General features: G+C 42.6%; 2 protein-coding genes across 2 annotated transcripts; one reads left to right on the top strand and one right to left on the bottom strand.

Moving 5' to 3' along the window:
• Positions 1–1,852: 1,852 nt before the first annotated feature.
• On the top strand, positions 1,853–13,534 carry LOC104609592 (guanine nucleotide-binding protein subunit gamma 1-like). Its single transcript, XM_010275958.3, has 4 exons — positions 1,853–2,565; positions 12,930–12,982; positions 13,099–13,143; positions 13,235–13,534. Exons 1-4 carry the CDS (start codon positions 2,431–2,433, stop codon positions 13,317–13,319), a joined length of 318 nt encoding a protein of 105 aa, XP_010274260.1. The 5' UTR covers positions 1,853–2,430; the 3' UTR covers positions 13,320–13,534.
• Positions 13,361–22,435, bottom strand: LOC104609594 (uncharacterized). Its single transcript, XM_010275960.3, has 3 exons — positions 22,277–22,435; positions 21,792–22,007; positions 13,361–14,000 (listed from the first exon to the last, which is right to left on the bottom strand). The coding sequence occupies exons 2-3, from the start codon at positions 21,981–21,983 to the stop codon at positions 13,641–13,643; spliced, it is 552 nt and encodes a 183-aa protein (XP_010274262.1). The 5' UTR covers positions 21,984–22,007; positions 22,277–22,435; the 3' UTR covers positions 13,361–13,640.
• Between the last annotated feature and the right edge of the window lie 366 nt (positions 22,436–22,801).

The raw sequence follows: 22,801 nt of genomic DNA on the forward strand, positions 1-22,801 counted from the left end.
GGTACCGTTGATGTTTCAAGTGTGACACTGACACGTCAAAGTAACATAAGTGTTTTGAGCTTAATGGTCAATTTTTTGTTTAGTTGGAGACTATTTGAAGTTAAAACAATCATAAAACACTTGACATGGGAAATCCTTGTAAGGGGTGATGCTTCAAGAAACATTAATGGTATTTGTGTTTCAACACTCTAACTAATGTGGTTAAAAATCACAAAGTTTTCACCAAACAGGATTCATGTACAAATAGTGATATTTGTGTTTCAAGTACAAATGATGTTAATGGGTCAAAACACACAAACTCATAAAAATAAACGGAGAGTATGAACAGGCCCATTGCAGATTTCTGATTTCCACGGAGACCTATAAACATTCAAAAAGTCAAAAATCTACACTCTATATGCACACATACCATCGATTAATGTACTTGATCCTACAAATTCTGACCCTGGGTTAAACTGTCATTCTCCCAAAAACAAATATAATTGAACACACAACTCACCCTTAAACCTATAAGAATCATACTTAGCATTAGCCAACAACCAGTGAGTACTCAAATGGATTTGGGATATGCTCCAGTACATGCAAACTCACTCACATGGTATGTGCTCTACTTAATTACAACTAAGAGGGTCTGGACTCCACAGGGATGATAAGGGAACATTGCAATTTTGAAAAAAGGATCATAAATCAGGTAAGAGTGCAAATCATTATCATAAGGCTCCGTTTGTTTTCTGTGTAAATTTCATTGATGTAAAAGTATATTGATAAAATTGATTTATTATTTAATCGATGTAAAATTCAATTAATGGGGATTTTTACATTAATTTAAACCTTACACTAAAAATAAATGCATAAAAAGACGATCTGGGAATGGAGTTTTACATTGATCTATATTTACACTGAAAACAAACATGGACAAATGTGAACCAGCAATAGAGTTTTATATCGATTCACGTTTACATCGAAAACAAATGCTACCTAAACAAATATAAAACTGAAGCTTGTACAAAATTTATATCCAATTTAAAATTTGCATTGCAGCCAAAAACACATAAAAGTTATTCTTGTAAAACCATACATGTGCATAGGGCGTAATTGGGCTGAGTGTGGTATGAAATGGGTAGAGGTGTAAATCAGGCTGTGCTGGGCCGGCACGACATGACCCGTGTGTGGTTTATGCAAAGTGCAACCCATGTCGTGCTGACTCGTGGGCCAAGTCAGGCCATGCTTCCATCTCCTGGATACTTTAGGGGTCGGCCTGACATGGCGCACAGCCCAAGTCCGCATAGGCCCATGTTGTGTCATGGGTTGAGCCTTGGGCCAGGTCGGACTATGGATCAAGCCAAACCACATTTTTTTTTAATTTTGAAAAAAATAGTAAAAATTTTAATATAAATTAAAAAAAGACAAAAAAAACTTAAAATTTTATTTTATATGAACTTAAATTCATAGATGACACAGCCCACTTGGTCGTGTCATATCGTATCGGCCATGGATCTTGGAACCCTAAACCCGGCACAACACATACGATTATGCCGTGCCCGACATGACCCGTAGTCCGTCGTGTCGGTCCTGCTCAAAATGTGCCGAGCCGCGGGTGATACGGCCCGATTTACACATATAGAAATGGGTTTGTTGGACTGAAATATGGTCCACTAAGTTTCTAACAGGAACCGAATTTGCCTAATCCAACCCAAAGCCCGACTGGATTTGCCCAAATTCGCCTAACATGAATGGATTTGTGTGATAGTAATTTGCAAAATTATGAAATAATAATTTTGTATCGCCGTCGGCCGTACTAATAACGCATCGGGAGACAGCATTTAACGACTGTTTGTTCAATGTAAAAAAAATAGAAGAAACGATAGAGAGAGAATCCAGATAAACAAACAAAAAGAAGCTGAGAAGCTGCAGAGCTGCTGCACCATGTCGACACCACTACCAGAGGAGGCCACACTCCACAGAAAAGGTAACGCAACAACCCAGCGAACAAAAACGAAAAGCCCAAACAGTACCCAGACACAGAGAGGGAGCGAGAGGAGAGGGGGGAGTACTTGAAAGCAACACGAGAAAAGACGCAGAGCTTTCAGATGCCAACTTTGCTGGGAAAACAAAACAAATTAGCTATCTCTTTCCTTTTCCTTCCTTCCAAAATGCAATAAATGAAAGGGATCAAAATCTTATAAATGTATCTGAGTTGCTCGATCTGCAACCTCAAGTGAATCTGATCCATCTGGCCTACATTCTTCTTGATTTATCAATGGCGTGACGTTTACTTTGGAGACGATGAAGTCTGGTCTCGCTGCGTTTTGTCCTCAAACTTTTATTGGTTTCATCGGTGGCGTCGTTGTTGTGGAGATCTACTCCTCTGTTTACTGAGTCGCCGAGCTGAAAAGGTCCAAACAGAAGGGGTTTTAGTTGTCTGCAGAGATGCAGGCGGTGGACTCTGCAACCGCGTCGACGATAGGTCTCCAGCTTCCTGCGGTGAAAAAAGCTGATGCGGGAGGGAAGCATCGGATTATCGCCGAATTGAAGCGCCTCGAGCAGGAAACTAGATTCTTGGAGGTCGGCTTCTGCCTATGATTTCTCGTCTTCCTTCGTTTCTTTTTTAATGTTTTCTCTTTGCCATGTTGCCTTTTGAGTTGTTTTTGATTATTTGTTATTGGGATTTGAATGCCCTAATTGCCGACAAAATAAGAATTAGTTTTTGAGCTTCTTTGTGCCCTTCTTCACCTTTCTTCGTTCAGCAATTGCAGTACTGTTGATTTTTTAGTGGTTTTAGGTCTCAAAGAGGGCGGACTTTCGTGGCCTTCAAATCTTTTTAACTTTGAGATAAGAAACGCTCTTATGCGAGACCTACAAGTTGGACCAAGTTTTCAAGTCTTTCAGGGAAGGAAGCAGTTTAGTTAGTTGATCGAAAAACGATACAGAGTTTGAGCATTTTAGTATTACTTGGCTTACCGGGCAACCGTGCAGCACCAATTGGGCTGTTAACTACAGAAAGGACGGCAGTTCAGAGTGACTGGGGTTTGAGTACCGGAAGTGAATGCAACAATTTGCCTTAGCCAAAATGATGGAAGGGCCGACCTGGCGATCCGCCTCTGGTGCCGACCTGGCAACCTGCCTCTGGTGCCGACCCGGCGACTTGCCTCTGGCGCCTACCTGGCGACCTACCCCTGTTGCCGACCTGGCGACCTGCCTCTAGCGCTGACCTGGCAACCTGCCTCTCGCGCCGACCTGGCGACTTGCCTCTGGTGCCTACCTGGCGACCTACCCCTGTTGCCGACCTGGCAACCTGCCTCTAGCGCTGACCTGGCAACCTGCCTCTCGCGCCGACCTGGCGACTTGCCTCTGGTGCCTACCTGGCGACCTACCCCTGTTGCCGACTTGGCGACCTGCCTCTAGCGCCGACCTGGCAACCTGCCTCTGGCGCCTACCTGGCGACTTGCCTCTGGCGCCTACCTGGCGACTTGCCTCTGGCGCCTACCTGGCGACCTACCCCTGTTGCCGACCTGGCGACCTGCCTCTAGCGCTGACCTGGCGACCTGCATCCACCATCGATTTGGCGACCTGCCTCTAGCGTCGACCTGGCGACCTACGAGACGTGCTCGCCGTCAATTTCTGCATGCATCCCATCACTCTCGGGTCTCTCGGAAGTCAGCTCTCACACTGAATGTTTTGGGAGAAACCGAGTAAGGCGCAGAGATTGGCCTACGTGCACGACTACCTCCGAGGACTTCAGAGCAGTTAGGCACTTCCTCCCGGAGATCCCGAACGTGTTGCGTGATGCTCACGCCAAACAATGCCTATATAAAGGCCTTACCTCCAACCCCAGGAGGGAGAGGCGCAATTTAGTTCTCACAGCTCTCCAGCTCTCTCACATTTAGCTATCTTAAAATCTCTGATTCACTAACTTAAGCATCGGAGTGCCCACCCCTGGTAAAGCAACCTGGGCACTCTGACACTGTGTCCTTGCAGGTCGCATCAGAGCCACCTCTCCAGCTCGTCACCACTCAGTTAGACATCAGAGTCACTTCTCCAACTCGTCACCATTCAGTTAGGCATTAGAGCCACCTTAACAGCTCGTCACCATTCATTTAGGCGTCAGAGCCACCTCTCCAGCTCGTCACCATTCTGCTAGGCATCCAAGCCACCTTTCATGTAGGAACCATTCAGCCAGGCATCCAAGCCACATTCCAGGTAGGGATTATTCAGCCAGGCATCCGAGTCACCTGCCAGCCGGGAGCTGTCTAAATGCGCTTCATCAATTGGCGTTGTCTGTGGGAAACGCTACAAAAGGCTATTTTCTCACCCAATTCTCTGAGCCTCAAGTAATAACATCTTCAAGCAACAACAATAGCGCTTGATCGAAAGAACCCCCTAGGGTGGCAGAAGCAAAATGATTAGCCCAGACGAGTTCTCGCAGTCTTGCTCTGACAGAATCTCCCTAATTGTGAGGTCACCCCCATATGTCAAGCTCTATGTGCTCTCTGCGAGAGCTGACGACCAATAGAATGTGAGGCCACCCCACAGGTTGAGCCCTCCTTGGTTCCCGTGGGAGTTGATAGCCAACAAATTGTGAGGTCGCGCCGTAGATCGAGCCTTCCATGCTTTACGTGTGAGTTGATGGCCAGCAGGTTGTGGAGCCGCCCTTGCAGGTCAGTCCTGCGGAGGTGACGAGGTGTCTGTAGGCTGAGGTGCTGAGAGCAAAACTAGACTGTCAAAATTCTGACAACCTGGCGACCTAGAGAACTGCCTCCAAACTGGCGACTTGCTTCTACTGACCTGGCGGCACACGTAATCAGCCTGGATGAGCCTTGTCAGTCCTTTTCGCGAGGTCGCCCCTATAGGTCGAGCCCTTTGTGGCTCCCGCAAGAGTCGGCGGCCAACAGACTACAAGCGCCTTGCGGGTTGAGTAGACTTGTTCATGGGTCGGGCCGGGCCGGGCTTTCACTTGTCACTAATGAAAATATACTAGGCCCGAGCCCGAGCTCGGCCCGACCAACGGGCCTATAACTTGGGCCTGAGCCCGGCCCTGGTAAAAAGCCCGAAACCCAAGCCCGAGCCCGAAGCCCGACCTAATTGAAAAAGAAAACAATTTTCCCTATTCAAATTAGAATTAAAAATTCAGATAGTATTTTTTTTTCTATTTAAATGAACAAATGGGCCTACAAGATGGTATTTTTCCCTTTCTTTTATATTTTAAACCACAATTTTACATTCTTAAATCAAAAAAATTATTCAAATGGACATAATCACATAACTAATTTTAAGTTTAATACTAGGTCGGGCCGAGGCGGGCTCAGGCCGGGCTATTTTGACAAAACTCGAGCCCGGCTTGAATTTATTGCGGGTTGGGCTTTTTGGCCCAACTTTAAGCCCGTGGGCCTATAAGCATGTTCAAGCCCGTCCGGGGGTCGAGGTCGGGCCGGGCTGGGCTGGCCCGTCGGACCACCCGACCCATGAACAGGTCTAGGGTTGAGCCTTTCAAGGTTCCCATGCGAACTGGCAACTTGCAGTTTTTAAAGCTGCCCCCGCAGGTTGAGCACCTTGTGGCTTATCTTAGGAGTAGACGACCAGCACCTTAAAGGACTGATACAGCACAGCCGTGGCACCGACCCACTCTTTAAATTCCAACACCGATGCACATATCACAAGGGGAAGCCAAACTGCCTTCGGCGTCAAGGACCTCTATGCCGACCTCAAAATATGTTGGTAACAGGCCTAAGGACCTACAACGAAGCACAAATCTACTCCCTTCGCTGAGCTGATCTCAGCTCGGGAGTGGGGGGTAATTGATGAGGGCAGATTTGGCCCTCCACTAACATCACGACACATGGCATCTCGGAACAATTGGATGACACCTAGAACCACCTAGGCGACAACTTGCCTTAGCCAAAATGGAGTCCCAGCTAGCGACCTGGCACTGTTGCCAACCTGGCGACCTGCCTCTGGTGTCGACCTGGCGACATGCCTCTGGTGCTGACTTGGCGACCTGCCTCTAGCACCGACCTAGTGACCTGCCTCTAGCGCCAACTTGGCGACCTACGAGACATGCTCGCCGTCGATTTCTGCATGCATCCCATCACTCCCGAGTCTCTCGGAAGTCAGCTCTCACACCGAATGTTTTGGGAGAAACCGAGTAAGGCGTTGAGATTGGCCTATGTGCACGACTACCTCCGAGGACTTCGGAGTAGTAAGGCACGCCCTCCCAAGGATCCTGGACATGTTTCGTGATGGTCACGCCAAACAATGCATATATAAAGGCCTTACCTCCAACCCCAGGGGGGAGAGGTGCAATTTAGTTCTCGCAGCTCTCTAGCTCTCTCACATTTAGCTATCTTAAAATCTTTGATTCTATAACTTTAGCATCGGAGTGCCCACCCCGGGTAAAGCAACTCGGGCACTCTGACGCTGTGTCCTTGCATGTCGCATCAAAGCCACCTCTCCAGCTCGTCACCACTCAGCTAGACATCAGAGCCACATCTCTGACTCGTCACCATTCAGTTAGGCGTTAGAGCCACCTCTCCAGCTCGTCACCATTCAGTTAGGCATCAGAGCCACCTCTCCAGCTTGTCACCATTCAGCTAGGCGTCCAAGCCACCTTTCAAGTAAGAACCATTCAGCTAGGCATCCAAGCCACATTCTAGGTAGGGATTATTTAGCCAGGCATCCGAGTCACCTGCCAGCCGGGAGCTGCCGAAATGCGCTTCATCAGGAGGGACCCTCTTTTACTACTATGTCATTTATGGAGGGAAAGTAAGTGTCAGAATCTCAATCTATTGCTGAAGTTCTTCCTGCCTCTGTAGTCTGTATACAGCATCCACTGAACCTTTGTAGCAAGCATGCTGTAGGACCTTATGACTAACTGTGCTGTGGACACAATGGGGGAATTTCTTCAATGGGTTGGTTTTGGAGGGCATTTGATGGATGGATACGAGTACCTGACCTCCAGTAGAAAATTGCTGAAGTTCTTCCTGCCTCTGTAGTCTGTATACAGCATCCACTGAACCTTTGTAGCAAGCATGCTGTAGGACCTTATGACTAACTGTGCTGTGGACACAATGGGGGAATTTCTTCAATGGGTTGGTTTTGGAGGGCATTTGATGGATGGATACGAGTACCTGACCTCCAGTAGAAAATATCTTCGGTTGTAACCATGTATACTCATTTTTCTTAATCAATGAGAACCATTTCCAAGTGACACAACAAATGCATATCCCTTCATACCATAGTTACCTAACCATGATCAGTTCACAAGTCTGCTCCCTTGGGTTCCCCATTATGATGAATATCTCCTAGTAAGTAGGCAAATATATCTTTCCTTATAAATGGGTCAATTATCCATTCAAAATGCCCCTCTTATTTCTCCTTCTAAGTAAAAAAATTGGTATTCATAACTTTGTTATTAGATAGTGTCTTAATAGAGCTACTCTGGCCACTTTTTTCTTGAGATTTACCTCATTTTAGTTATCTCTGTTTGCAATTTTGGAATTGATTTTTTTTAATTGAACCTTAAGGGAACTTTGAATGCCTAGTTCATGAAAGATGAAACAAGAAAATATCTGTTTTAAGACAGTTTGTCAGCTGTATTGATTCTATACATTTGGTTTATTTGGAAATTGCAGCATAGTGGAGCACTGGATTTTTAGTGGTCTTAGTTTTCAATGAGGAATGAGTTTTATTTTTATATTTTAGTGGAAATTGCAAGTTTGACAATGTTTCAAGCCTTTTAAGACTGGATAGTTTGGTGAGCTGATTGAAACTCGGTAGAGTTTGACTAGGTCAAATAACTTTCTTTACCAGAACAACGCTATGGAAGGTTAAATAACTTTCTTTACCAACACCATGGAATTAATTGGGCAGTTGGTTTCAAAATGACTGAGATTTGAGGACCTTGAAATGAACTATGTAATATGCAAATGGAATTAATTGGGCAGTTGGCTCCAGTTTCAAAATGACTGTTTGAGATTTGAGGACCTTGAAATGAACTATGTAATATGCAAATGTTTTCTATATATGAAGGGAAACTATGAGTCTAGAGCACAATTTAATTTTCATAGGCTCGGAAATGCCTTGCTTTTGTTACTTTGATATCCATGAATAGGAAGCTGTAACATGTAGTAATGAAATCATCCTTTATCACATGGCATCTGTTAAATCTTTTCATGAGTGTTCTTGTGTGATCTATGTGTACCATTGCTCTGGAATAGGAGGATTCTTCAATAAGCTGGTTTTGGAAGGAACTTTCTAGATGAATGTGATTATCTTCATTTCATACAAAGATAACTACTTAGATTTTATCAGCAAAGGAGAATTTTATTCAATTAAGAGAACCAGTTAAAGAATTGCAGCAAATAGAAAGCAGACATTGAACCACGAAGTGTTACAATAAAGCCTAAAAAAGCTGCTTTCTATGAACTCCCTGTTTGACTAATGAATCAGCCATCCCATTTGCCCTTTGCTAGACTCTCAATCTCCATTAGGAGATGTCTATAAATCCAAGGAGCATTACCCCTTGAATTAGTCCATGATATCACTATTTTTGAGTCCCCTTCTACCTCCAAGTTCTTAAGATTTGCTTGCTTGGCAAGTTTTAACCCCATAGCAGAGCTAACAATTCAGCCTTTAAAGAATCACCTTCCCGTAAATGTCCTGAATACATAGCCACTAGTTTGCTTGAGGAATCTCTAGTCACACCACCAATGCCTACCAATCCTGGTTTCCTATAGAGTTCCTATCAAAATTCAGCTTGAATTTGTTGAGACTTGGGGACTTTCACTCCATCACCTTTCTTTCTTTCTTTCTTCCTTCTCAGAAGAGTGTGCCACTTCATTCCACGCTCTTACTATATCAATAATCGAGATACTTTGAAAGAGCTCAAGTGTTTTCACCCAATATGCAACTTTTATCTTAGTGGCCTCCACTAGATCTTCATTTGACTGTACTTCTCGTTGAAAATTATTATATTTTTTTGATAAATGTTGAAAATTATTATATTTCTTTCCTCCCATACAGTCCATACCACTGCTACCCTAACTGATTTCCACACAACTCTTTCTCCTTTTGTTGGTTGCTTTAGAAAGTTTGTGTTGAAGAGGATTACAACATCCTAGGGAGTACTCCACCTGCAACCAAAGAGAGAACAAAAAGACTCCCAAAAAAGAGAATATAAGGGCAATGGATCAGTAAATGGGGTGGGGACTCGCCATCTGCAGAGCAAAGAATGCACATATGAGGGGAGAGGCATTTATTTGACCTCCTTTTTTTGAAGCATGTCATAGGTGTTCACCTTCCCAAGATTATTATATATTTATATCTTTTTCTACCTCTACCAGATAAACCCTTTTTATGGAAGTGGCAATCCACCTCCAAATGGCACTGTAAATTCATCTATATTGATAAATTTCTGAGGTACAGATGGATTTTAAGCCTAGTCAATACACTGAATAAGTAGGGACTTGGGTCAAGAAACTTCTTCTTGCGTTATTCTCTTGGAAGAGTTGGATGTGTATCTAAGTTACCAGTCAAGGAGTGTTGTATGAGTGGTCTCCTGAGGTAATGAGCAAGATGTTAAATTTCTATCTTGATGCACATGATGACCTCTCTAAAACTGATTTTTTTTCCAAGGATTTTGGAAAGAATATGAGAATAGACTGTTAATTTGATAAATATCAATCCAAAACTGATTGAGCTGCTTTGAGGGAGCTCTGCCAACTGAATACAAGAGGAAGGAGAGAAAGGAAATGGGAAAAGGGGGATTTTTTTTATCCATAACCAACTCTGCAGGCCTTGTATAGCTTTGGCCTTATTACATATTCATGCACATGGCACCTCACTCTACGCTAGTGCTCTTTTCGTGGCTTCCTGATGTAGACAAACCAAATGGATGGCTTGATGGGCTGAGTCAATGCTCCTTGGGTCTCCTGGGCATGAGGATGTTGACTAGTCTGGCTCCTATTGTAATTCCTGAAATTTTTATTTTCTTGTTCTTTTCTCTATTATTTCCTATACCTTTTCCCCCCTAATACTTGTCTAACCTTCCTATTTACATGGTCTCTATTTCTCCTGTCTTTTTAATAGTCATTGTAGGAGTTGTTTATTGTATTTCATACAATATTATGCAATTTATGCTGTGAACAGTACATCATTCTTACATTTGTACAGATGATGTTCTTTAAGAGAGGAAAGAGCAATATATTCAGTTTTAAAGAGCTTAGATCAGATTCTTTCAAATAAAATTAGTTTAGACTTTAGACAGGCTACTGTAAACCTCATAATTAATAACATGTATTGCATTTGTGTACTGATAAAATAAATGCATAATGCATTTGCAATTAAGTTTAATTTGCTTGTGTGGTCCTTGCTGGTCTCATGTCATTTGCTTCCTGGATGGGAGTCCACAACTCACTTATTCTTTCACTATGCTTTTAGTAGACAATAGACTGCTTTGGCAGTTCCCTTACAATGTGTGGCTCCAGTTAAAAATACAGGTACTGTCACTGGAGAGAATACAAACTTGAAGGGGGTTTTTTTATTGGATAGCTATTCTTCATGACATTATGTGGAGTGTGGGGAAAGAAAGAGACAGAGAGGAAGATGTAGAATCTTCCTTTGAGGTTACTTAACCAAAAAAAGGAAGGATAAAAGAAAAATCTTCCTTTGAGGTTCTAAGAGGTTTAGTGCTACTTCTTCTGACTCCCTGGGGCTAGCAATCAGCATCTTCAGAGGAATTTCAGCTGCTGACAGGAGAAGGAACCCATTAACAAAATCTTCCACTCTGCTCATGGAGGAGCACTTGGAAGAATGTCTATCCCTCCTCCTGATGAATCCTCAAAATGGAACTTGATGTCGGCAGGCTTAGTGGTGGCTGTTTTAGAGAAGATGGTGGGGTGTTTTAGGGCTTTCAGCATCCCAATTAAAGTTCCAGGCTCCACAAGGGTGTTAGTGAAAACACTGTTAACAGGCATCTGGAATTTTTTAGCAATCTTATCTCTCCCCTTTGGCTATTTAGGGTGATTGAGAATGCCATCCAATAATCCAGTAGTGTCAAAGAGTAGGCAAGGCCTGTGACAACTAGCACATCTGCTAAATTAGATTCTGGGAACCCTGAAGGGTTGAGCACTAGACTCAATAGATTCCTAGGGAGATGAACAGCATAAGGTGGGCTTCCTAATTTGGGAATTTGGAAGACTTGTTATAACCACAGCTCCATTCCAATGTAACATTTGCATTTGGTGGAGCCGGTTTTTCATATTCCAGGTATTATATATTTTCTCATGTGCTCTGGTCTTTGAGATATACGTATGCACTCAAATGATTGGGAACAAGGAACAACACAGCTTTTCTGAAAAGCCCATAGAAAGCTATTAAAACTTTTTACATTTTGTTACACAACATACTGAATATAACTTTGTCAATTAAATTAAGTATTTTTTTATGAATGTCAGTTAGATTAAATATTAACCTTTGATTGGGGAATCAATCTTTATATTCCAGATTTCCGTGGTTGCACTCAATATCATGTTACAAAAATCATTTCATTTCTTCATTTCTTTCATTCAGTCTGGTCTATCCTAGGATTTTGGCTTTAGATCCACATATTCTTGTTATGTTCTTGATCTGCAAACATTTGGAAACATTTTCTTCCCCTATTTGGCACTCTGAAATCCCCACATGAAATAATAGACATGTGTTTGCCACACTTCCTCCCCCTTCAACTAAGAGAAAAATTCTATGAAGAAAGCTCAAGAGCTGTCGTTCTTTGGAGTGTATGTGACAAGAAAACTAAAAGGGGCAAGATGGAAACATTCTTATTGACTTGGTCACTGCTAGAGTGGTGTATTGAGTGCTTACAAGAAAGGAGTTTAAAGAGGTCCAGTGGATACAGTGATGCACTTGTTAAAGGGTAGCAATACCTGAGTAGCTATACCTCCCCAGGCATTGACAGCCCAAGAATGGGAAGATCTGGAAAATGGATACATAAAAGTCAACTTGATATTCTATTGGCAATCCAAGTAAATCGGGTATAGATGGATGGTGGTAATTTAATTCTGATATACTCAGGGCAACTTGGTGAAAGATATACAATTTAGGCTGAAAATGTCTATTCTTCGTGGAGGGAGGTCTTCAATTTCATATGCAATAATAAATTTGGTTTTCCTTTTTATTTTATGATGTACTATTTGTTTGTTAGAATTGCTAAAAGTGATATCAATCCTAAATTCAATAGCTGTAGCTTGGGTCATTCTACAAGATTGGGAAATTCCTACTCTAATTTACTTAGGGCTCCATTGAGACAACCAGGTACGAATAAAATGTATTTGGTAATTGTTTTCATTTGTTTGATGTTGTTAATTGCCCTCTCCTAGCAGCTACTCCAATGGTTGTCCTCCCACATGAGATCTTATATGACAGGATAGAGAAGAATCTAGTTGTAATCCTTCTCATCTTCTAAATTCAGAAAAATTATTTTGCATCAAGTCATTATGAGTGTCACTGTCACAAGTATACCGCACATAATGGTTAAGACCTATTCAAAACAGTAATCCATGTAAACCTTTGATCCATGAATGAGTAGTAAAAGATTCTTACATATTATGTCAGTTGAATCAGTGGCCAAGACTGCCCCACGTGTGATGGTTGCTAGTTTGTTACCTATAGATAATACATTCATGCATGATGTGTTTCTTTAATGAAAGTGGAGTTGTTTATCATCCCCAGTACCTGCAATTATCTTCCTACTGAAACTGCGGAGTTAAATTTGGTTGCGGGTTCTGGTGAATGGTGGCAGTGTTCAAGGCATTCTTCCTGTCAAAGCTGTTTCATGTATAAAGTGCTGCTACATGAATTGTAGTTACCTTTTCCAATTACTTATATTTAGTTCAGAGTTGCACCTGACATTGTTTGTTCTCACTACAATTCTGCAGGAAGAGATAGAAGAGCTTGAGAAAACAGAGAAGGTTTCAGCTGCATGCCAGGAGTATGTATGAGTAGATCGTTGGTGCCAAAATATGATTTCATTTGCCATGTGACGTTGAAATTGATTTTTATAGTTAATTCATTCTAGGGGACTGAATTTCATTTGGTTTCCACCAGATTGATGCTAAAAATTGAAACAAGATCGGATCCACTACTTCCAGTGTAACCAACTTTCCTTGAATACTTGTTCCTGCATTTTTAGAAGCTTTGTATTATCTTCTTCAATAACCTTTGCACTCTTGTGGTTTGGCAGAACAAATGGCCTCACCAACCCATCCTGGAATAGATGGTTCGAAGGCCCACAAGATTCAAATGGCTGCAGGTGCTGGATGTTGTAATGATGGCTGTGAATCATCTGGAGATGCCCTTTGGTTGTCAATTGTTTCCAAGGCTTAAAAGTTATTTCCATGTCACAAACACCTGTCAATCTGTTATTTTTGACAATTGACAAATCAAAGATGAAATATTCGATTGTACACAATATAACTTTTTAGGCAAATGGATAACATAATTTTATCTTTGGGAATTCAAACACGGATGAATGATTGTACACAAATGGGGAAGCTTTTCTTTTCGCTCTTCAAAACAAAACATCCATGAAAGTACATCATGTTGATCCTTGCCTTGCCGATCCAAAAAGAAAAGCATCCCACTTCTTCTCAAGTTGTGGGCTTCCCAGTCACACGCTGGGCTATCCATCCCAAGCCGTCATACAATCCTTCTCCTGTGAGAGCACAACATGCTTGGATGTGCCAGTCATGATTCTTGATGCTGTGAAGTGAAAGTGCATCTGTTATCTCTGCTGGGGACATAGCATCCTTGAGATCCTGCTTGTTTGCAAATACGAGAACGACAGAATGCTCAAGGTCTTCGTGTTGGAGCAACCTGAACAACTCGTCCTTCATTATGTTAATCCTTGCCCTATCAGTGCTGTCTATCACCACAATGACGGCATGGGTGCCACGGTAATATGTCGCCCATGATGTTCTTAGTCGCTCTTGTCCTCCAAGATCCCAGACCTGCATCATGAATTAATTAGTGGAGGGCCGGGGGCATATAGAACTACAAACCTTACAATTACAAACCTCTAACTATTTGTAACAGGGGCTAAAATCATGCTGTCTCAACTGGTTGGTAAGGTACTAAGGTCTCCTGCTGGTTGTAGCGGAGACCTGGGATCGAATCTTGCCTGCACCTGGATTAGGGGGGTTATGGGTTGGGGGATGGGCTACCCCCCCGTTGTGTAGCCCTTCAGAAGATATCAAAAAAGATTAAAAATATCCGGCTGCCTCAACTCTCTAGGGATAAAATACATCAGAGATACAGCCAACCATATTAAGTATTTAAGGATGCCAAATGAGGTACAAAACTAAAAATCTGAGAGAATGAGGCATTATCTAATCAATTCTTTGACAGAACCCTCCATAATTTATCAATTACGCCCCACCCCCAAAGCAAAAATAAAGGAAAGAAATATTATATCTATATCCCATGTATGAGAGTGATTCCATGCAATTATGGGCTCAACATTTTCAATTGAAATTGCAAGCCGTCATGGTCCATGACACATTTCAGACAATTAGACTAAATAACATCAGCAAAGCCTCCTCCATACAGCCATGGTCTCAACAAGAAAACTGCTGCCACAAATTAAGCTTTGGGGGAATGTTAACCAAGCAACCAAGTATTGGTTGCATAAATTTCTATAACTCTTAATATTATACAAGTGGTGACAAGCCTTGTGTTACCTGCTAGAAAGGTTGAACTCAGAAGTTGTGTTATGGTCCCGCGCATAGGATCCCGTCACGGGCCGGTCCATGGTGCGAAAGCCCTGCTTCCCCTTGTGCTTTCCCTTGCGTGCAGACCCTATTGCGAAAACTGAATGGGTGATTTGTCCAAGAGACCACCCGAACTCTCCCTTGGGGTGATTTGTCCAAGAGACCACCCGAACTCTCCTCACTATTTTCTTGGCTGGAAAACTGAATGTCCTTTATTTCAATTCGTAGCTCCTTAAATAGGAGATTACAAAAGAAAATTCCTAATTAAACTCAAACTCCAACTTGAACTCAAACTCCTAATTACCTACTGTAATTGGTAACACACTCTTACTTAAGATAAGATAAAGATAAGATAAGATAAGGGATGAGGATAAGGCTGGCGGCGAGTTCTTTTGACGTGTCCAGATAAGGGTGGGCCCACCCCTATGAGATGTCGTGTGGGCCCCGCTTTGCTACTACTGTCGGGTGCGTGTGCGCGGCTCATGGTGCCGCTGCCGGCGGTGCGTTCTGCTGTGTGCGCTGCCGAGCGGTGCGTGCGGCGCGCTGTCGGGTTGTTGTGCTGCGCTCTTGGCGGTGCGTGCTGCTGGGCGGCCCGCTGTGCGTGCTGTTGCCTATGCCTGCACCGAAGTGTGTTGCCCGGTGGTGTGTCCATAACATCACACCCCTCCCGGACTACGAGCTTGTCCTCAAGCTCGAATTGGGTGTCGAAGACGCCCTCAAAGGAATCCTGAATGGCTTTGCCCTCCTAGATCGGGTTCCCATGGAGGGGGTTCATTCTCCTCTTCCTCTTGTTTCACCAGGAGGCAGAAAAGTCTCTTGCACCTGTGCCCTGTTGAGTAGAGTTCGTCGCAATTAAAACATTGCCCCCTTGCCCTGCGTTCTGCCATCTCCACCCTAGACAAGTGCTTAATAGGGGGTGTATCGCCGCTACTCCCCACACTAGATGCTGATCTGGAATTGGTGCTCATCTGTGTCTTTCATTCTGGGCTGGCTACTGGATATGGGGCCATTCCGAGGGGTTCCCTGTTGGCTGCCAGCGAAGACCCTCCTTCCGTAGGCTTCGGGTTTGTCCAAGCTGTTGCTGGGCATCTCACGCTGAACGGCCCTCGGCTAATTTGTAGTTTGCGCTCGAAGGCCGGGGCCAAATTCATTGCCGTGACCAGGTTAGGCAGGCTCTGCATCTCTACATCCACTCTCAGGGGTTCGGCTAGACCAGCTGTGAACATATCCACCTACTGGTCTGGGCGTACTGACGAGGCCCTGGCGAGAAGGGTCTGGAACTGCCGCGATGGTCCCGGTCTGCTTGAGGTTAATGAGCTCCCCCAAAGGGTTGCTCGTTAATGGGGGCCTGAACCGGAGGAGGCGATACGACTTCAACTGGCCCCAACTAAGTCCTGGTTCTTCTTGCTCCACTCGGTAGAACCAGAGTTGTGCTTCATCGATCAAGTGGAATGCTGCCAGGCTGACCTTGTCCTTCTCTTCCGTGCGCTGATTGCGGAAGAATTGCTCACAGCGATACAGCCAGCCGAGTGGGTCGTCGCTACCGCTGTATGAGGGGAACTCCAGACGACTGTATTTGGGTATGATTGTTGCTATCGGTGTGTCGTTCTGTCGCTCACCGGAGCCCTCTGTCCGATCTGGGCGGCGACTGTGGTTAGTGGCTGCCCCTTCAGGTCTCCCTTCCCTGGTGGAGAAGTATAACTCCAGTAGACGCCGAAGTTCCCTGACGTCCTCTTTAGCTTCTATTACCTACGCATGATTTTCCGCGAGACGGTGTTCCAGCTCGTGAACCTTGGACGATAGCTTCTCCATGTCGCCCATGACGCTTGGCTCTGATACCAATTTGTTATGGTCTCGCACGTAGGATTCCGTCACTGGCCGGTCCACGGTGCGAAAGCCCTGCTTCCCCTTGCGCCTTCCCTTGCGTGCAGACTCTATTGCGGAAACTGAATGGGTGATTTGTCCAAGAGATCACCCGAACTCTCCCTTGGGGTGATTTGTCCAAGAGACCACCCGAACTCTCCTCACTATTTTCTTGGCTAGAAAACTGAATGTCCTTTATTTTAGCTCCTTAAATAGGAGATTACAGAAGAAAATTCCTAATTAAACTCAAACTCCTAATTACCTACTGTAATTGGTAACACACTCTTACTTAAGATAAGATAAAGATAAGATAAGATAAGGGATGAGGATAAGGCTGGCGGCGAGTTCTTTTGACGTGTCCAGATAAGGGTGGGTCCACCCCTATGAGCTGTCGTGTGGACCCCGCTCAGCTGTTGCTGCCGGGTGCGTGCACGCGGCTCATGGTGCCGCCGCCGCGCGGTGTGTGCGCGTGGTGCCGCTGCTGCGCAGTGCGTGCGCGCGGCTCATGGTGTGTGCTGCTGTGCGCGCTGCCGAGCGGTGCGTGCTGTGCGCTGCCGGCGTTGCGTGTTGCTGTGCGCGGTGTCGGGTTGCTGTGTGGCGCTCTTGGCGGTGCGTGCTGCTGCTTATGCCTGCACCGAAGTGGGTTGCCCGGTGGTGTGTCCATAACAAGTCACACACACCGATTTTCAACCTTCTACTTGCTCAACAGGTAACTTGGGATTGGTCAATCCCAGTTCTCATGTTAAGAGTGAGTAGCATCTTCTACAGCCACTCTAATCCCTCCCAAGCCTAATTCAAGAAATATCATAGGATCATAGGTTACAGAATAGCCCCTCAAATCTCTCTGCTTAATCTTATGTCCTGTTCAAGATTATATCTAAACCTCCCTCCCTCCCCTCCCCTCCCCTCCCCTCCCCTCCCCTCCCCTCCCCTCCCCCTGCTTAATCTTATGTCCTGTTCAAGATTATATCTATACCTCCCTCCCCTCTCCGCCTTTGGCCGCCTGGTTGATCAGTCATGCTTTAACCATTCTGCAAGTGATAGGTGCTAAGTGTCAACTCTATTGTCCCCTCCCCAAAAACTGGATTCAAATACTAGTTTCTACACCTATCACACATACCATAAGCCTTGCCAACAACAACCCTACATCTTGTCCCAATACCCAAAGTTGGGTATTTTTTGATGAATTACCCAAAGTTGGGTATTGGTGCATATCAATATGATCGATACTCTACTTTTTTATTTTGTAATTATTAGGAGGTTGGGAAAGAGACCTCCAAACTTTTACATATTTTAAAACATTTTTGTATTGGGTGGATGCAGTCACACAATTTGGGGGGGTCTGGGTACATCATCAACTCATAAGGGTTGTAACTTGCTTAGAAAGGGAGGTTGGGGTACAGTTCAGGTGGACAAGGAGATCAGCAAATGGACTAGCTGACACCCTGACAAAGCAAGGAACTTTCAGGGAGAACTTGTTTTGGGCTGTTCTGTAATTTGAAAACATTCTTCTAAGGGTCAACACCCCTGGGTGGTGACACAGTATTATATTAAATTTTATCTAATGAAAGTTACCATTTCTGATAAAAACACTTTTGTATTGGCGTATCCATGTGTATCCAGATGCACCAATACAGATATGATACACCCGATACAATAAAAGGGCATATTGTATTGATATTTTAATCCTTGCCCTACATGAAGCATGATTAGCCCAGAAGTACTCTTACAAGAATAACTTGATAACAAGATAAAAAAGTACAAAAAATCTTTCACCTTCGGATACAAACTAAAGGACCTTATACAGCCACAAATATGCTGACCAAGTACAAAATGCGGGCTGGGGTGGGGAGGGAACATTCCTTTCAGATTAGCAATGATAAGTCCAAATCCCAATACAAAGGATCTATTCCAACTCCTTCCCAAGCAAGGGCATCTGCTAGTGTAATATATTGGATGATGCAGAAAACTAGCTGAATGAGTTCATCCTAGCAGCCAATGCCTTGCCTCCCCCATTTGGTGTTTTAAGTGCCCAATTTGCAAATGATCTTATCCACACTTAAGTACTGCCAAATTAGTGATCCTATCCACACATAACCACCACCGAGTCTCCTTCCAACTCTACTACTGCTATTCTCAGTTATGTTATATGACTTTCCTAAGAAATAAAAACCAGCTGTCTTCATTATATCCACACCACTATCTGAATATCCATCAGTTCTAAACCTATCCCATCCCAAGTCCAACTACAAGGTTTTTTTTTTTTTTTTTGTTAAATAAGTCCAGCTACAAGTTGAGCCTTATTAACATAACAGCCCACTCCCCCTCCCGCCCCCCAACACACACACAACAAGAAAGACAAGGATAAAAGAAACTTTTCATGCATAGTTAGTCCCAAAACCATAAAGACCAGAAAGTCTCCATCCACTAAACCCAATTCCTTTAGGAATATCTTCAATCTCCCTCAGTGTGCTTAGTGAAAAAAAGCTTCTCTACAAGTGTAAACAAACCTAAAAAGTAAACAAAATCCATGTTGCCATGTTTGCACTAATCTTAACAATTCTGTCTTATGGGCATGGTAACATGCTTTATGTTTCTTTACACAACTGTGTGAGACTGAACTATTTGAGTCCCTAGGTAGAAGGATAATCATTTTATATTCTCCTTTCAATCGAGAATAATTTGTGAGTGTGCAAAGTTCATTTCCAATTCCAACTGTGCAGCTTGATATAAAGACCACCTAAAAAATTTACAGTTATAAAGAAAAGGTGAAAGATTAAAATGGAAAAACGGCATAGGAAAGATCTCCTTTCAAGTCTTCATGTATGACATCACATTTACCCCCAACGAACTACTTAAAACATCTCTACTTGTTCTCTTCAAGTTCTAGCAAGTTCTAGCCTTTGACCTGATTTTATGCTAGTGGTCCAGTCGCACTGGCAGATGATCTATATATGGCCCAAGCAAAATTTAACCAGATAAACTATGCCAGTTTAAATTACAACATTATACTAAAGTTTACCTTATATCACAACTTCACCATCACGACCTTTTTCTTTTTGGAAAATTTATCTCTTAGGTAAAGCAGAAGAGTAGAGTACCAAAATCTAATAGGTAATGGAAAACCATAATTGATAAGATTCAATACACTATGTACTTTGAGAATAGCATTGTAATACATAATTTAGGAGAATAATTAACTATTTATATTTTTTGATGAATAATATTTATTTATATTATTAAACGATAAAGAAATAGAATTTAGTATACCATTTACTTTGAGGGAAAAATTAGAATAAAAAATTTAGGAGGAAAGTCAAATATAAAAATAATCAAATATGATGGGTAAAATGGATCTAAAGAAATTAAGAAGCAACTGCCTCAAGACACTTTTGGACTAAAAGGAATATCTGGTCAAGGGTAATTTTATCACATGAGAGCAACTAACCAACTTAACTCAATAAAGCCTTATTCCAACCATATGGGGTTGGCAAATAATGAAGTTATATTTTCCATGAAGGCTCTTAAAAAGAAACATCATGGCAATGAAATACTCATGATAAATTGATCCAATTCCAACCATCAAATTATGTTTTCTGTGTAGATTTTTTGAGAACAAAGTGTTGAAACAAGATGAAGTTCATCAGGCTAGCTATAGCAGCCCACCACTCTTTACTTCCAGCACATGTCACCACCATATTTTTCTTGAGACAGGCACCACTTTTGTAATAGAAACTTACCTACCTGATAACTGTGCTTTTTTCTTCCTGATGAATATAGCTATGGTGTTTTGTGACCAGTGTACATCCCTAGTCTAAACATGTATTACTAACTGTACATGGCCTATTTTGTACACGTGTATGGTGGTGAATTTCAATAAATTACTTTGTCTTTCTCAAAAATAAAAGCTTTCAGTTTAGAGTTTTCTAAAAGTACAGCTTCAGAAATAAATCTCCATATAAAAAAGAAAATCTATGACCCAGGTTCCTAGGGTCTGAAAGATGCTCTTGAAAGTTTCAACATTATTAGTAGAGAACTTTAGAATGATGCAAATAGAGAAACATGTGTATGGTAGAGCCGTAGAGGAAGCTTTTGTATCCATGACGAAGACCTGGAGCAAAAAGATTCTAAAAAAAGATTCTTAAGAACTTTGGAACACATGGTTTTATTGGATGAAGTTGTAAAGTAGTATGTAATAAGCTACTCTTTGTGGTAACTTGGATGGAAGGCCCCTTTGGTCACATTAGCCATCCAAAATTTCAATATTTTTTTATTTGAAAGTGCCTGAAAGAAGGGATTATTTGGACATATTGCAAGAAACTTTGGGATAAATTTTCCCATAAGAAAAGTGGGTACATGAGCGAGTAGGTTCCTTTTGGGACCACAACTATGCTAACAACCAAGAAGATCAATAGTTCATTTGTATTTCTTTTCTAAATGACGTGATTATCAGGCTTCCCACAATTAAGATTCACTAGGGCCACGAGTGGTGCATATGTAGCAGTGTACAAGACCATAAAGGTTTAACCTTAACATATTGTGTTGGGGCCAAAAGGGAAAGGTGGGACACAAACTGGGGAAACTTTTATTTCCTCTGTTTCTTTGCCTTTATCAAAGGCTAATAGGATGGGTTGAGGGGATGAAGGAAAAGACTGAATGATGAGCATGGATTTAGGAAGTGATTGAGAAGGATGCTTATAATCAACCTTTGAGGCTTTGATAAGTAACAAATAAGATTGGTTTGTCCAAATTAATCACACGCCAATGGCATTAAGTTGAGAATTTCTCTTTATGTACACCAGAGCTAAATACAAGCAAAAAGTTTGTAGTTCACTTTGGTTGTGACCTGGCTGAGACGTTCCCAATCAATTCAGTGATATTGCCCAAATTTGTTGTCTACTTTGAGATGAAAAGATATCAAATTGTGATAAGTTGACATGCGGAGAAATACACTTCACTGAATCTCGCCTCAACACCCATCCGTATCACAAACTCATAATTTTACAGCGTCCAAGTAGTAGAAATCAATCAGAGTGGCATAAGCTATATTATATATTCTTCTTCAGACGTGTAGCATAACTATGAGCGATTCAACAGCTAGAAGCTTATGGTTAAAAACATAAAATAACACCAGCAAAAAAAAAAAAATGATCATGATGGTAAGCTCACCTCAAACCGAATGTTCTTATATACAAGCTCTTCGACGTTGCTCCCAACCGTGGCGTGTGTAGTGACAACCTCCCCCAAGTGCAATTTGTAGAGAGTCGTTGTCTTGCCAGCGTTGTCCAATCCAACGACGACTATCTTATATTCCTTCGCAGGAAATAACATGAACCAGAATCTTGATATAAAGGCTCCCATCTTCTATCCAAATCGAACTAAACCCTTAAATTAGAAGAAAAAATTATCAATTAGCAGAATAAAATAAACTGAATTAAATTGACCAGAAAGAAAATCATCGAACGCCCAAAAGAAAGCATAAACGTAATTAAAAAGAACAGAACTATCTTAGAAAAGAATATTTAGTCTATGAAAGAAAAGTGCTGATCAATTCGAATCAGAGATCTTTCAACAGGAAGAAAGATCTTCACTTGCACGAGAAGAGAAGCTCAGATCGAGTTGAACAAAATATAACGAAGAAAACGAAATTTTACCAAAGTACGAGATCGACAGCTTCTGGGGGTCCTTCGATAGCGAGATTGAGAGAGAAAGAGACCGAGTGGTTTCGTCCACTGGAGAGAGGGGAGAAGGAGAAGGGAAACCAAAAAGGAACCCTATTTCGTGCAAGAAATTTAGCGATTAGTCGATCTCTTTTTAACGAAGAGGCTGCTGTCGGCGCCATCGTGGCATGGCATGTTTAGGTATACCGCTTTGTGGGACCCAAATCTAGTGCGGTCGTTGAAAGGAATTCAGAATTCTAACAGCAGCAACATGTCAACGGATCGGGTTCGGCATGGTTTGCCTTAACCCTAACCCGACCTTCCAGCACCAAGCCGAACCCGACCCGACCCGGTTTAAAATACATGTTTTCCTAACCTCATCCAACCCTATAGGGTCTAATTGATATCTGTTCGACCATTAGCATTTCAAATGTATTTTTTAACACATTTTTAAGATTTAAAATCTATTAATTTAAGTTAAGAAATTATTTCATAGATTATAAGGTATCATTTTTTCTA

The sequence above is a fragment of the Nelumbo nucifera genome, chromosome 3 (assembly GCF_055504915.1).
Source record: "Nelumbo nucifera cultivar China Antique chromosome 3, China Antique-T2T, whole genome shotgun sequence".
Taxonomy (NCBI): Eukaryota; Viridiplantae; Streptophyta; class Magnoliopsida; order Proteales; family Nelumbonaceae; genus Nelumbo; species Nelumbo nucifera.